This window comes from Candoia aspera, chromosome 8, assembly GCF_035149785.1.
Source record: "Candoia aspera isolate rCanAsp1 chromosome 8, rCanAsp1.hap2, whole genome shotgun sequence".
In the NCBI taxonomy this organism is placed as follows: domain Eukaryota; kingdom Metazoa; phylum Chordata; class Lepidosauria; order Squamata; family Boidae; genus Candoia; species Candoia aspera.
In genome coordinates this window covers 64557407-64572628 of record NC_086160.1, presented here as the reverse complement: position 1 = coordinate 64572628, position 15222 = coordinate 64557407, and the positions used below count along the sequence as shown (strand labels likewise).

At 37.4% G+C, this 15222-nt stretch overlaps 1 protein-coding gene across 3 annotated transcripts; it reads left to right on the top strand.

Annotated features, from left to right (window-relative positions):
- Window positions 1-2443: 2443 nt before the first annotated feature.
- Window positions 2444-12724, top strand: NUDT9 (nudix hydrolase 9). 3 transcript variants are annotated; one of them, XM_063309849.1, is made up of 8 exons: window positions 2444-2690; window positions 3789-4025; window positions 8793-8888; window positions 9300-9386; window positions 9925-10036; window positions 10676-10822; window positions 11627-11711; window positions 12239-12724. In XM_063309849.1, exons 1-8 carry the CDS (start codon window positions 2563-2565, stop codon window positions 12430-12432), a joined length of 1086 nt encoding a protein of 361 aa, XP_063165919.1. In that variant the 5' UTR covers window positions 2444-2562; the 3' UTR covers window positions 12433-12724. The 3 variants fall into 3 exon arrangements, with proteins under 3 accessions (XP_063165919.1, XP_063165920.1, XP_063165921.1); XM_063309850.1 differs by lacking the exon at window positions 8793-8888; XM_063309851.1 differs by lacking the exons at window positions 11627-11711; window positions 12239-12724 and adding an exon at window positions 11173-11421.
- Window positions 12725-15222: the final 2498 nt, after the last annotated feature.

Below are 15222 nucleotides of genomic sequence, written 5' to 3'. Positions count from 1 at the left end.
ATTTCACCCTGCCCTAATTAATTTTTGTGGGCCCTCCTCTTCAGCAGTTTCATCTGGTTTTGATATGCACTTTGATGTACGCTGCGCAGTATCTCCCACAGAAATTCTTCAGGAAATTCAAAGGCCTAGTAACAACAACAGGTCCACTCAGAAAACAATCTGAGGAATGGAAATTCAAAGTCTACCCAACTGTTTCCAGCTGGGTGTCTAAGGGGCCAACTACCCTGGTTTTGATGGCCAGGCTTCCCTACTGGAAGAGCAGACGCTCATGCATTTTGATTTGACAGATGAATTGCTCCAATCCAGACTCTCACAGATAAGCCCTTTGATACTGCTGAGGAATTCTGGGAGTTGAGGTCCTCACATCTTAAAAGTTGTCAAGTTTGAAAACCACTGTAAAATAAAAAATCACTGTATAAGCAAAATCGCAGGGCATTTTTAAAAAGTTGAAATAAATGCATCAATGGAGTAGGGTGAGATTTGTTTCCAGTGGATTTTTTGAATGGATTTTACTGGCAGAAATGATGGCTTCGTAAATAAAGACTGAATTTACAGAGAAATAACGTTTCTATCTCTGCGGGGTGGACAGAAGTATCATTCTCCTCTCTCTGCAACTTTTTCCATAGGAAATAATTTATAACGCCATTGCGCGCAGCTCCACCTCCCTTCTATCTCTACGGCTGAGAAAGACGGTTGCGAAAGCGGCGTGGAAAGGCCGACTAAACCAAAGGGAGGTCACGTGCTCGGCCCCACTCTAATCAGAAGCCTGCATCTGCGTGACGTAACGGAACGACAAGGTTTGAGGGCAGACTGAGACGAACCACCGTGCAGCTTTCATTACGACACGAGTGGGCGGGGCTAAAGAGAGTCTGAGGGTGATACTTTCGTGGTATTGGCGGGAGTTGATGTCTTTTTTTGAAGGAGGCGGAAGAAGTGCAGAGAAGTAGTCTCTGGGTAAGAGGAGGGGAAAGGCAGGCGCTCAGTTATTAGCTAATCATGAGACGACGCTTTGTTTGAAGGCGGAATCACGTGATGAGGAAGAGGAAGGAAATTGACAGGGTGAGTTTGGAGGAAGGAAGGAGCGGGCTGGAAAATAAATTCGTTTTCCCCCTCTCCAGATTATAATTACCTTATTTAAGGAATGATAAACATATCATATTTATATATTATGTAATATCTTACACATTTAGATAGGTATTTGCATTTATATATTACATATAGATTATATATTCCTTATTTATTAATTTATAAGGCTGGATACGTGGTGCTAAGGCATCACTGCTTGTCGAATAACTCACAGTTGGGATTTGCGCAATGCATTCAGCCAAAAAAACCAAACAAACCACGTTATGGCATAGCATGTTGCCTGAACTCAGCCCTCAATATATCCCTCCTTCTAAGTCACTTAAGGGTGATGGATGCCTGGTTCCTTTTTCTCCAGTTTTTACCTCACAACAACCCTGTGAGGTAGATTATACTTAAGGTAACAGCTACCTTAAGGTCATTCAGCATGCTTCCTAGCTGGGAGATTTGAACCAGCATACTGTAATTGAATAGTCTTCCTCCACATAAGTAAAATATAAATAATATTCTGCTTGTCCATACGGGTGAGGTTGTAGAGTCTGAATAAAACTATGGCCTTGTTTATTTAAGAACATTCAATAGAGGGATGGCAGGATGTAAGAAATGTAAGTAAAGCAAATATAAGTAAAATGTAAATGAAACAGATATTTCCGGAAAAGAAAGATTTAAACTGGGGAAGGGGTAATTTCCATTTAATTTTCAGGATTTTCATAGGAATGGTATCTATAAGACTGACCATAATTTCATGTATTATATCCTGTTCATTCATTTTAACCATGCTGTGTCAATGTTGTTTTAATTAGATTCTCATTAATATACAAGTGTTTCTTATCTGTGATTAATATTACCAAGGAAAAGGGGAAGTCAAATGTAATGAAATACTATATTGGACTATAGAGAAATACCCTATTGAACTAATGATGTAAATGATCAAAACTCCTAATATATTGTTGCTAGGAAGTTTAGGAACAGATCATATAGTCCCTAGTATCACTATAGTTATCTGTTTTCTTAATATGTGTATTTTATTGTGCTATGTTAAATATTGAGGAATTAATTTTTTTTGTTGATCTGCTGAGATAAGTATTGTTAAAAAGCAGCTGTGTCTTTTCCTAACTCAACTGTCAGTTTAATATTAAAATAAAAAGTTATTACAAATAAGAGACACAAAGATGTCATTGATACATATATATTAACTTCAATACATAAAAGTATGAATTAGGGAAGCAAATTGACAGACATGGTCAGTAAGGAAAAAGACTTTGAATTAGGATCTGCAACTGAATACAGTATGCAACTTACGTCCAGACTTGTAATATATACGTGTTAAAGTGATAATCATTTTATCTTGTAGGTAATGAAGAAGTGAAGACAGCATATATCACGCTCAGTTTCTTCCTATTTGGTGTCCATGCTTTTCTACATGCATTTGGTGTTTCGTTTTGAAGAGGCCAGCTGCTTGTGAACTCATTTCATGGAATGGCAAAAGGTTACCTGGCCCAAACCATTACTGTAGTTTCTCTTTCTGTAACTCTTTCAGTTGTTACTGCAAAGTCCTGCCACAATTTCTCTCCAGTATTCCAGACAACAAGGAATCTTGCTTACAGGTATTTATCGCACAATCTAATTTACTTTCTATATTACCTTGGTGGCAGAGAGCCAGGCGTTTGACTGGGCACCCAGGCTCCACGCTAAGCCACAGAGGCTCACTGAGTGTCTTTGAGCTAGTCACTCCCTCAACCCAAACTATTACATAGAAATGTTGTGGGGGGAAATGGGAAAAAAGTCCCTACATGAGCCACTTTTTGCTTCTAAATAAAAGGTGCAATGTAAACCTAACAGGCAAACCAACGCAGCGCTGAAGGCTAGAAAACTGCCATAACCCAATATTTTGTGCTGAGAGTTTATTAATATCTAAGCTATCTTTACAGAACAGCATAAATACAGGTACACATTTAGTGTGTTTAGAATTATTTGTTTGTATTAACAAGTACTAAATTAGAATGTTTATAAATTGTTGTACATATTCTCATCAAACAAAAATGCTTCTGGTCAGGATTCTAACCAGCCATGTGCTTTATGAGTCATCCCGTGCCTCTTCAGTGCCCTTTTTCTGTTTTTTAACTCAAGTGGTATTCAAAATTCCCTCACTGGTGTAAATGTACACGTATACGTATAGTTCTTGTTTTTCAGTGTCCTTGTTGGTTTAGTGTTAGAGGTAATAATCATTTAATGGTCTAATAATCAATGTTGGTAAATTAATTTTGTCATTTGTTAAGCATTGTACCTACCCTTTCCTTCTTTCTGAAAAACTGATACTAGGAAAGGTTGCCATGCCATTCCTGTGATCTCCACACACCACCATACACATGCAGTGATATTAACTTATACAGTGTTCAAATTATAGCTTTGCTAGAAAGTCAAGATCTTGGATAGGGGGAAACTTCCTATATTTCCAGAATACTATTTTTCTTTTTGTTTACATTAAAACAAATCAGTCACATTATTTGAATCTTATTGAAATCTAACAAAATGAGATGTATTTTTCTGTACTGATTAAATACTGGTGAATTAGAATTAGAATTAAATTCTAAGTGTAATAGAGAGCAGGCAACATTTTCCTAATAGCATGTCAGATTCTGTAAAGAACAAAGCATCACATATTTACTTTTTTGTTTCTGTCTAAGTGTACCTATATTCCACAGCCCATCTTCACATCACTGGCTCCATAGAGATACAACTAAAATGTCAGATTGTAAGGAGCCAAAAGAGAATTTGCATAAGAAAGCCAGGACATCCCCATATCCAGGATCAAAGGTTGAACGCAGCCAAGTACCTAATGATAAAGTGGACTGGTTGATCAACTGGAAGAACTACAGCCCTGTGGAATATACAGCACCAAGTGTTTTGGCAGGACCTAAATGGGCAGATCCAGAGATTGGGTGAGTGTTGATAGTCACTCAATAGGATGAAGAGAGACAGAATGGCTTAATTTAAAAAATAACTTCCCATTGTGTTTCTTTATATGAAAATGGGCAGGGTGCTTATGAAAATTACATAGTGGGCAAATTATTCATACTACAGATCTTTACACCCAATTATAAGGTATCATCTATAGTCTTCCCAACTCTGAAATTTCTGGATTGCTGAAAATTACTGCAGGATACTTTTTTTAACAAGGTGTCTCAAGGTCACCCAGCCGGCTTTCATGCTTAAGGCGGGACTAGAACTCACACCCTCCTGTTTTTAGCCCGCTGAATTTGTTCCATGTAATTTATGCCCCATCTCTGTTATACTTAAAGCTGCTGATAGATTTATAAAATACATATGACTCTATGTCTTAGAGTCTAGAGTCATATTTATGACTAGAAATTACTTCCAGTTGGTGTACAAAGAAAATGTGGTTTCTGACAGATTAAAACTTCTTCCACATGTATCTTCCATTATGGTATTGTTGGCACAGTATAGGATCCAGAAAGAAAGTTATTTATATATGTGGTGCTAAAAGAAATATCAGCGTCAGGACAGGTTTTATTTTCAGCTATGGTAGTAAGTATTTTGTTAGGAAGAACTAAGTACTGTGATCTGTGCTTTAATTAAGAATAATAACTTATGTACAACTCTTGTTCTCTCACTGCAAGAGAAGAAGCATTAAAGGTAGAAGCTAAGTCCACTCCCAAAATTCTATAGCTAGATTGCCATGTTAATGTTGTAGTGGTTGCTTGATGAGCTTTTATTCAGTAAAATAAAAGAAACTTTATTTAGTAAAGTTGGTTTACTTTATTATTATATTTTTATTAAACAATTTTGTGAAAGGGAAAAAGAAAAAAAAGACATATAAGAAAAAAGGCAAAAGAAAAAGAAAACACCAAGTGAATAAACAGAGAATTTACAAGCATCATAGAAAAGATAGGACTAAAAGAATTTCCACTGTTTTATTTATGTTAATTTTACATAATAGTATCTTTTTAAAAAACTGCAAAGCATTGTAAAATATGAGATTTATTTTGCATTGGTTGATTATGGTTTTCTTTTTTCTTTTGCACGCTGCCCAGAGTCACATGGTTGGCCATATATAGTTGTAATCGAAATTATTCAACCCCCATTGCAAATCAGGTTGATTGTCAAAATGTACAGACTTTCAGCTGTTTGCAATGAACAAATCAAACAAAAGCAATTGAAATAGCTCAACACAACGAATGCTTCAAGTGGTGTCCCCAAATTCAACTGAAAATGCAAATTCGCTCCCGGTCTTCCGGAAGAACTTAAAAACCTGGTTCTGCCGCCTCTCCTGGGGTGGGTGGGGCACCAGTTCTTCTTGGGGGTGGCTAGTATCATAGATCTCTCCCCAACGATTAAGATCTTCGCCTCTTGGATTTTATATCTATTTTATCTTTATTTATTGGTTGGTATATTGTAATTTACATGCTTTTAATTTTTGATTTTGTTGTAAACCGCCCAGAGTCCCCCTTCTGGGAGAGATGAGCGGTAATAGAAATTCGAAAAATAAATAAATAAATAAATAAATAAATAAATAAATAAATAAACAAACTTATAATGACTTCTCCAGTCTCAAAATTATTCAACCCCTTCATGGCAAGCATATTCAGTACTTAGTAGAGCACCCTTTTGCTGTTATGACTTGCGGCAAACGAGATGCATAGCCAGACACCAGCTTCTGGCAGCATTCCTGAGGAATCTTAGCCCATTCCTCATGAGCAATGGCCTCCAGTTCAGTAATATTCTTGGGTTTGTGTGCTGCAACTGCCTTCTTCAAATCCCATCAGAGATTTTCTATGGGGTTCAAGTCAGGTGACTGTGATGGCCACTGTAGAATCTTCCAGGACTTCTTCTGCATCCAAGCCTTAGAGGAATTTGAGGTATGCTTGGGACCATTGTCCTGTTGGAAGGTCCAATGACGCCCAAGCTTCAGCTTCCTTACAGACGGCATGACATTTTCTCCTAGGATTTCCTGATACTTCAATGAATCCATGTTGCCATCCACACGCTGCAGGTTTCCAGTGCCAGAGGATGCAAAGCAGCACCAGAGCATCACCGAGCCACCACCATGCTTAACCGTAGGCAGAGTGTTCTTTTCAGCATATGCTTCATTCTTCTTCCTCCAGACATACTGCTGATCCATCAGGCCGAAAAGTTCCAGTTTTGTTTCATCGTTCCACAGAACAGAATCCCAAAACTTCTGTGGCTTATTTATATGATTTTGAGCATATTGGAGCTGACTTTTCTTGTGCTTTTGGGTCAGTAATGGTGCATGTCTTGGAGTTCTGGCATGGAAACCTTCTGTGTTTAGTACGCGCCGTACTGTGCTCACTGAAACCTCAGTGCCTGTTGCCACCAAGTCTCGCTGCAGGTCTTTTGCAGTCACTCGAGGGTTTCCCTCTGCCTGCCTTCTCAGAAATCTGGTTGCGGCCACTGACAGCTTCCTGTTTCTGCCCTGTCCAGGTAGTGTAACCACTGTTCCTTGAACTTTGAACTTGTGAACTATGCTTCCAACAGTGTCTCTAGGAACATTCAGTGCCTTCGCTATCTTTTTGTATCCTGTTCCTTGTTTGTGAAAGGCAATGATCTCTTCTCTTACCTTTTTGGACCATTCTTTTGACTTAGCCATACTGTATTTCTGGCATGCAGTCAAACATGACACTCAACAAACCCCTAGCCAGCTCAGGTATTTCATGTGTTCCAGCTCAAGCACACCTGGTGCAACTAATGAAGCCCTTCATTAGTTGCATCAGGTGTGCTTGAGACAACACCTGTTTTGCATACTGTATGTGTGCTGTTGTGACAGATTCTATTCAGGGGGTTGAATAATTTTGAGACTGGAGAAGTCATTATAAGTTGCATTTCCAGTTGAATCTGGGGACACCACTTGAAGCGTTTGTTGTGTTGACCTATTTCAATTGCTTTTGTTTGATTTGTTCATTGCAAACAGCTGAAAGTCTGTACATTTTGACAATCAACCTGGTTTGCAATGGGGGTTGAATAATTTCAATTACAACTGTAAATGCTTTAATAAATTAATTAAAAATCCAAGTAATATACAAATATTAACAGCAATAATCAGCACAGTATATAATACAAAGTAAAATAATTACAGTACTTTCTGTCTGAACATTGAAAGCTCTATCCTTATAGACTGTTGAAAGTCAGTACCTGAAGAATTTATGTTAAGAGAAACGTAAATTTCGAATGTAGTACAAGCCCATGTATGGAAGTATAATCCCAAAATGGTTTCCAACTTGAATTAAAATTCTGTGTCACATTTGTTTTGAAATACTGTACAGAGTTATTTTGGACATTAAGACATGCTTCTACAAGTTAATTAGCCATTCTTCTGCAGAAGGAATTGAACATACTTTTCAGTAAGAATAATAAAGTATCTTTGCAAAGCTAATTTGGTATATTTACTTATTTAATTAATTCAATTTCGAGGTCACCTGACTCCTTAACAACTCTGGGCATTACAATTATAAAAAGGAAACAACATATATCAAAGGACACAGCCTACCTTATGGGGATATAAGGTTTAGTAACATTTAGTTGATTCTAGAGGTGATGGACTCATCCCTGGGGGAGCTGGGGGTGGTGACGACCAGCAGGAAGCTCTGGCGTGGGCTGGTCCATGAAGTCAGGAAGAGTCAGAAGCGACTGAACGAATAGACAACAAAGCATTTAGTTTAAAAATAGCAGGTTGGAAAGGAAATTCAGGTTGTAGAATTTTTTTCATTCTATTATAAATCATTTTCCAAAATTGTCACCATTTGCAACATTGCTACCAAATATGGAAAAATGATCTAGTCAAATTGTTACATTTCCAACAATTTTTAGAAAATGAACTGTCTGTTTTAGTAATCAATGCTGGAGTTATATACCTATTGTAAAACATTTATACCAGTTTTGTCTAAGTGTTTCGTTATCACATTCTGGCTGCCAAATGCTTTACAAACAATGTAAATCAAGCCACCTGGGGTGTAAGATTGTCTTTGTAAGAGCAAACATGATCCTGCTTCCAGTTCCACATAAAACTCCAAAAGTAAAAATGCACACAAACCAGTTTTGAAATCCATCCACTCCTTAGTGTCTCAGATGAATACCCTTTAACATATAAAACATAAGTTGCATCTTTTGTGACAGAAAATATCAGTTTATTAGAAAGGCAGAAAAGCCTTAAATGAAAACACAAAATAAAACTGAATTTTTATAGGGAAAAGATTATTTGCATGCAAATACAGAACATGCCAATACATATTGCTCTAATCCAAGGCAAATGTTTCTGCTTTCCTTGCAGATAAATTTCTAAAGCATCTCTGACATACAGTTCATCACCCCACATACATTCACACCAGGGAAATATTCCCAAAGAGGCAGCAGATAGTTATCAAATTATGGTTATAGGTCCCACAAATATATGGCAGTAAATAGGTGTCATTGAGGAACTGCGTAGGCAAATCATTACCTCAAGTATCAGTGCCTGAAGTGTATGTATGGAATGAAGAACTGGGAGGGGGTTTTAAGGATAGGATACAATGTGAGCATAAATATTCAAAGTGGAATGAAAAACTTAGCTGACAAAAAGCTTATTTGGGATTAGATGTTTTTAAACAAAACTTGGTTTTGAATTACAATGTTCATAACTTTCATGAAATGTTTTATTTAGTCTTATAATATGTTTTTCTTTCTTTTTTGAAAAGAGCCAAAAACTTTTTTCCAAAGTTCAATGAGAAGGATGGGCAAGTGGAAAGAAGGAGCCATAATGGCTTATATAAAGTGGAAAACGGGAGGCCCAGGTACGTGGCAGTCTTTGGCTAAGTGGACACTTCAAACTAAGCAATGGCTTGATAACTATGGTTTGTTGAATAAACTACAGTTCACTGGGTGCACATAACATCATAAACTACATATTTAAATCAAAATCATGTGAAGCTAAAAATCAGTAAATCCACATTTTAGTTTAGTGTGATATATGAATGTGGTCCTTAGATATGTTTATGTATGAAGTTCTGTATCTTGGCATGTAATTAGTTTCTTTTTCTGCAGCCTAGAGCAATTGGGGCATCATGGCATGTCTGCATTGTTAATTTGTACTTGTACTACTTTCTTCATGCTGGCTGGAGAATTCTGAGAATTGAAGTCCACACATCTTAAAATTGCCAAGTTTGAAAAACACTGGATTACAGCCAGACATCTGTTATTTTCAGGAATCCTGTTGGCAGGACAGGACTGGTGGGACGAGGTCTGCTGGGGCGTTGGGGACCCAACCATGCTGCCGATCCTCTAGTAACAAGGTAACATGATACAGACAACGTAGTTAGCACGGAAAGAAAACAGAAATGTATATTCAAGTGAGAATGGTTAATGTTTCTATATAATAGAGAAAAATCCTGATTCCCTTGCCAACATGTGCTTTTCCTTCTACTTTAAAATCTTTTTAAAAAACCAGGAAACTGTAACTTGCTATATCATGAAAACATTAATAGTAATCCATTGCTGGTTTGGGTTTTCTGCCATTTCAAATCCAGGACTCTGGATTTGTTCTAATGTGAATGCCCAGTCATGATTTGACATTAAGTGAATGAACGGTGAACTATGTATTCACTCTCCTGCCTGCCCCCCCCGCCACAACTCTTTTTTTATTCACATGCTCCAGTTGCAACTTCATGCAATGAATTTGACCTTGTGGTGGGTGGAGGAATATGTGAACATACAGCTCTTATAGCCATGTTTTGAGTTACATCTGGACCTACTTGCTCTCTGTCAACCGTAACATGCTGCATTTCTTCTCAAATTTTGAGGGTTTAACTATCTTCTTGGTGCCATTTGCAGATGGAAGAGAGATGGCAGTGGCAATAAAACAGCTCATCCAGTATCTGGTAAAAACATCTTACAGCTTATTGCAATCAAAAGGAAGGACTGTGGAGAATGGGCCATTCCTGGGGTGAGAAGAAAAATGATGAAATAATTGATTTAAGAAAAAAAACCCTGCACTTCTGAAATGTGTGTGTATATGTTTGTGTGTGTCCCAGTTGATTTCTTAGCTAAGCATATGAAAGACAATTAAGATCTGTTTGCAAAAAGACTACCCTTTCTGCATAATAATTTGTGAAGAAGGTTGCTCTAAAGCTACATTGTATCTCCCACTGTTTTAATGGTTTTAATGATATTTGTCAGAAAAACTTACAAGCTGCCCTGGGAAATCTCAATTTGGAAGAGAGGTGTACAGTTTCTTAAAATAAATAAGCAACGTTCTCTTTCATACTGTTCATAGAATGATAATCACCCCCTTCTACAAAGCCACTATTGGTCCTGCAAGGGGAAGCATATAACTAATCAAAATATTTCCTGAACTTAGACATCCAAGAGGAGCCACAATGACTTTGAAATGACATCCTGTATGGCATGATGTGCAAGTGATGCTAATTCCATATTATTATGGCATTCAGTGTTCAGGACGTGATTGGTCTTATTTGTGTGTTGATCTTACAATACGTACAACATCATCCTCCCTGCCACCTGCAATTGCTATTCTTTCTTATGTGCTGAACGCTATTTAAAAGATTATATAATCTTCCTTTAGGGAATGGTAGATCCAGGGGAGAAATTATCTGCTGCTCTAAAGCGAGAATTTAGTGAAGAGGCCTTGAACTCCTTACAGAAAACTAAGGCTGAGAAAGAAGAGATGGAGAAACACCTGAATAGATTGTTCAGTCAGGATCACTTTGTGGTAAGTGATATTTCCTATAATTCTTTTAAGGCTCTTTAAATATTATATGAAAAGATTGATGAGACTCTTCAAGTTAATAAGGGACAATATTACCTTCTCCATTTATAAGCACTGAATAGTAGGTAAGATGCAACATTTAGCTCACTGATCACAGCAGATTTAGATAGTTAAATCAGTTGGAAATTTTACAGTGGTTCTGCTCATTTCAATTCCAGTCAGTGGTGTTCGGGAGGAGAGACTAGCATGGTGCAGTTCCCCCCTCCCCCCAATTATTTAACATCTACATGAAGTTTTGGGCAGGGAGTCATTTGGTGATTTAATCTATAAAGCCATTAATGGCTTGGCGCCAGGTTACCTGCAGGAGTACATCTCTTCATTGGAGTCAGTCCAACCACTTTGATGTTGCCAGAAGAAGCAGCTGGCTGTTGCCCATTTCCAGGAGATCAGATTACCAAATCTTGGAGGCCACATCTTGCTTGAATGGGGCTGGCCCTCTGGAATAGTCTCCCACGGGGAATTCATTTGGCTCCAACATTTTCCACCTTCTGGAAACAGCTGAAAACTGAGCTTTCCCAGAAGGCATATGGGGGTTGATACCAGATGCTGTCTATATTGTGTTGTTGTTGTTATTATAGATGATTATAGATGTTATTTTTCTTATTTGTGAGCTGCCGAGAGCCTACGTATGATGGCGGTGGGATGTAAATCTGATTAATGAATAAATACAACAGTAAATAAATTGTAACACATTTGTTGTAACTGAATAATAATTGTAACTGAATGCCCTGTACTTTACTTTTCTAGGCTTATAAGGGATATGTGGATGATCCTCGCAATACTGACAATGCTTGGATGGAAACAGAAGCAGTAAACTATCATGATGAATCTGGTGAGAAGAGAAGCCTACTATACTAACATCTTTGGTGCTAATTCGGCAATGTTGAATATACTGTCACACAATATCTTTGTACTTAGTCAGTTCAAGAAACAACCGTATGCTGTCCTGTTTTATATTAGATAGAGACACAAGATATTATTCTGCATCAAGTTAAGACTTTGTTCCATCCAGATCTGTATTGGCCACATTGATAGTGACTCTCCTGTATTTTGGATGTCAGAGATTGAATTCAGAATCTCTTGTTGCAAAGCATATGCTCTGCCGCAGAGCTATAGCTCTTCCCATTAAGTCTGATTTCTGGGCGTAAGGCAGGCAATCCATCATCAAACAAATCCTACCAGCTCTAAGATTTTAGTCATAACAGAAGATTCAGCAACTATAATGCTTTGGTTCTATGCTTTTGGGTAGCAGCTGATACAGATTGGAAGTAGAAGCAAATGAAGGGCCAGCCCATTTTGTACAATAAAGAGAGGCAAGGAATCAGATGAATGCCATAATCTCTCTCTTTGTATTAACAGGTGAAGCCATGGATAATTTGCATCTGGAAGCAGGAGATGATGCTGGGAAAGTGAAATGGGTGGATGTTAGTGAAAAACTTACACTGTATGCCAGCCACTCTGACTTTGTCAGACTTGTAACAGAGAAAAGAGGAGCTCACTGGAAGGAAGACCCTAACTTTTGTTGCCATGATGGAACAGGCATCAAACCATAAATTACATCCTATCATTTCAGATGGTAATTTACTGGTAGGATAGGAAGTAAATGCTGCTTTAGGACATTGGTGGTACATGATTTAAAGCTGCAAGATTTTAAACCTATTCCTAACACTTGTGTTGAAATGATTGCAGTTTAAAAATGCTTAGCATTAGCTACATCATACCTTTTCTTTTTAATCAAATAATAGTACTAAAGGGTTTTACTTCAGATTATAGAATCTCTGTTCTGTACCTGTTCTGTATGGAAAATAAATGAGTAAATTTGAGGGTTTTGTGGTTCACCGATAATATTGTTGAAAGATATTTGCAGCTGCCAAAAATCTGTGTAGTTCTCAGGCACTGATAATGTTTTGCTGATTAGATAACAGCTGAATGATAACTGATTCCTTAGGCTTCACCTCTTTTTTCCTTACTGATAGTGATAAACTTTGCATGATAACACTATTTTTTATATATATAATTCTAGGATAACAAGGCAAATAAAGCTGCAGTGCTGTGCATACGTATCAGAGAATAAGCCCAACTGAATGTTTTACTTCTGAGTTAGAATCTGAACTGATTTAATATTCATTACTGTCTTGCTGGGCGGTTGTGTAATTATATTACTTTCATTTTCCTACTGCAAATTAAAAAAAAAGATGAGTGGGGAAGATTAAATATAATTGAAGGAAACATTCTGATTTAAGTTTCAGCACAAGGGCACATAAAATTCTAACATGAAATACTCCTGTGGTTTGCTTAGAATTTTCCTTAATTTAAAAATTAGTCTTTTACTTTTGCACACCCACAGTGCATTTTTCTTCCTTTGATAGAATCGCTTTTGTGTGATAATTGCTATGAAAAGATCCCTGATATTCGAGGTATTAATGGTTTAGTGAGTGAAATTGGGCTTGGGAGTCCTAATGGGAATTCTCTCCTTTGAACTGCAGTCATGGAACTTGTTGGTTGGAAATCTCCAGCAGTTCAACACCCTGTTTCTAAGCTCCAAGGAGTCTAAAACCTGAAACATTATACTTCTGAAGCTTAAGGGGGTTTTTTTGGTGCTGTGAATGAAAGGCTTTTGTGCCTTGGAAACATCCCAGAAATGTCACTAAATGGAAGAGTCAGCAGCAAATCACTGATGCAGAAACCCAAAGTGCCAATAAGCATTGTCAGTATAAAGCAGAACTTAGCTTTTCTTAATGAGTTTGTGTTTAGAGTTGCTGTTGCCATTCCTTATGGAGACGGTGGTTTTCACTCCTGTGAAGTTTTCTGTAACATGAAATATTGCTTAGTGCATTGCCCTGCATGACTCATTTCCTTCTGTGTATTGAACCTTCCTTTGGTGTGCTGCAGTGGACAGAGGGAACCTTTGAAGCACAGCTACAGAACTCAGATTGCACGGTCCGATCCCTGATCTCCAATATACTGGAGAAATAGGAAGCACAATACAATTTGGTCAATTCTTCAGTTAGAAGGAGAATACCGTTTATATTCTGGGAATTGATATTTCAGAGGTTCACACTGACAGGGAACATTTGACATTCTGAGAACATCTGGGCATTCTTGCAGAATAGGCAAAGGGCTAGCCTGTTTACAAAATGGTTGTCACTAGACAGTGCATTGTAAAGCCTCAATTTACCAATTCTTTTCTTGCTACCTTCTCTAACATTCCTCCTACAGGATGCTCCCTACTACCCCTGTTTATCTTTCCTCTTTTTCTTTCATTCTTAAGGAAAGTGCTAGGCCATAGCTACCTGTGATTTTTTCCCCCTAAGATTTAAGGATGTGAGATCCAGAGGCATTTTTAGAAATAAAGATGATATGGAGACCAAAGCATTCCAGTTTCTCATTTTAAAAATTATTCATATTGTAAAAAGTCAGCTCAAGATGGTGCAAGAGTCCATTGGCTAGCTTAAGTGTACTGTATGTCTTTTGAGAATAAAGCCATATCTCTAATTCTGCTCTAGGTTATTGACTTAACATTATGTTGTGGTTAGGCTTTTGTGGACTGCTATTGATGCTGTAATGAACAGGAGCAGTGAAAATGTGCAAACTAAAAACTAGGAAATTTGTTTTTGTTTCAGAAAGAATAAATGATGCTAATTTCCAAAAACAGAAATGTATTACACAGGTTTATATTATTTACTTAGGCATTTATTATTAGAGAGGCAATGCATTTGTGCAATAAACTCAACAAAATATCTTAGCTTAGAAGCTGCTGAGACATTTCAGTAAAATGAAGTCGGGTAGCTTGGTAAATCAAAGCTTATGGCTTCTTTTAAAAATTCCAGAAGTTTAAAATGAAAGTCAGTGTTCAATATTTTACCAATGTTATCATTGCCTTACTAGGATGTTTTTGCATCTCATTCAGAACATATCTTCAAAAGAGAAGAGAAATGTACACTGTTGTCAAGGAAATGAATACAGTTTCTTAAAATCATTTAAAGTCAATGTGACATTTAAAATGCAGTAAAGCTGTGGTTTGGCAACTGTAGCAGGAAATTAAAAGTAGGTAAGTCTTCTTGCACGATCTCTCTCGCATTGTTGTGGTCACCTTTAGAAATAAAATCAGATTTTATAGTTGAACAACTGTTGAGTTATATAATGCTGCATTTAAGTAGCGAAGATTTTGGCCACACAGTTCCATATTACAGGCATAGTTTCCCTACAGCACATGATATGTACAATATTTGCAATAAATAGGCAATACTGGTATGACTTTGCTTTTAATCTAGCCTTCCCTCACCTGGTACTTTTCAGATGGATTGAACTTCAACTTCCAGAATTCCAGAATTGATTGAGGA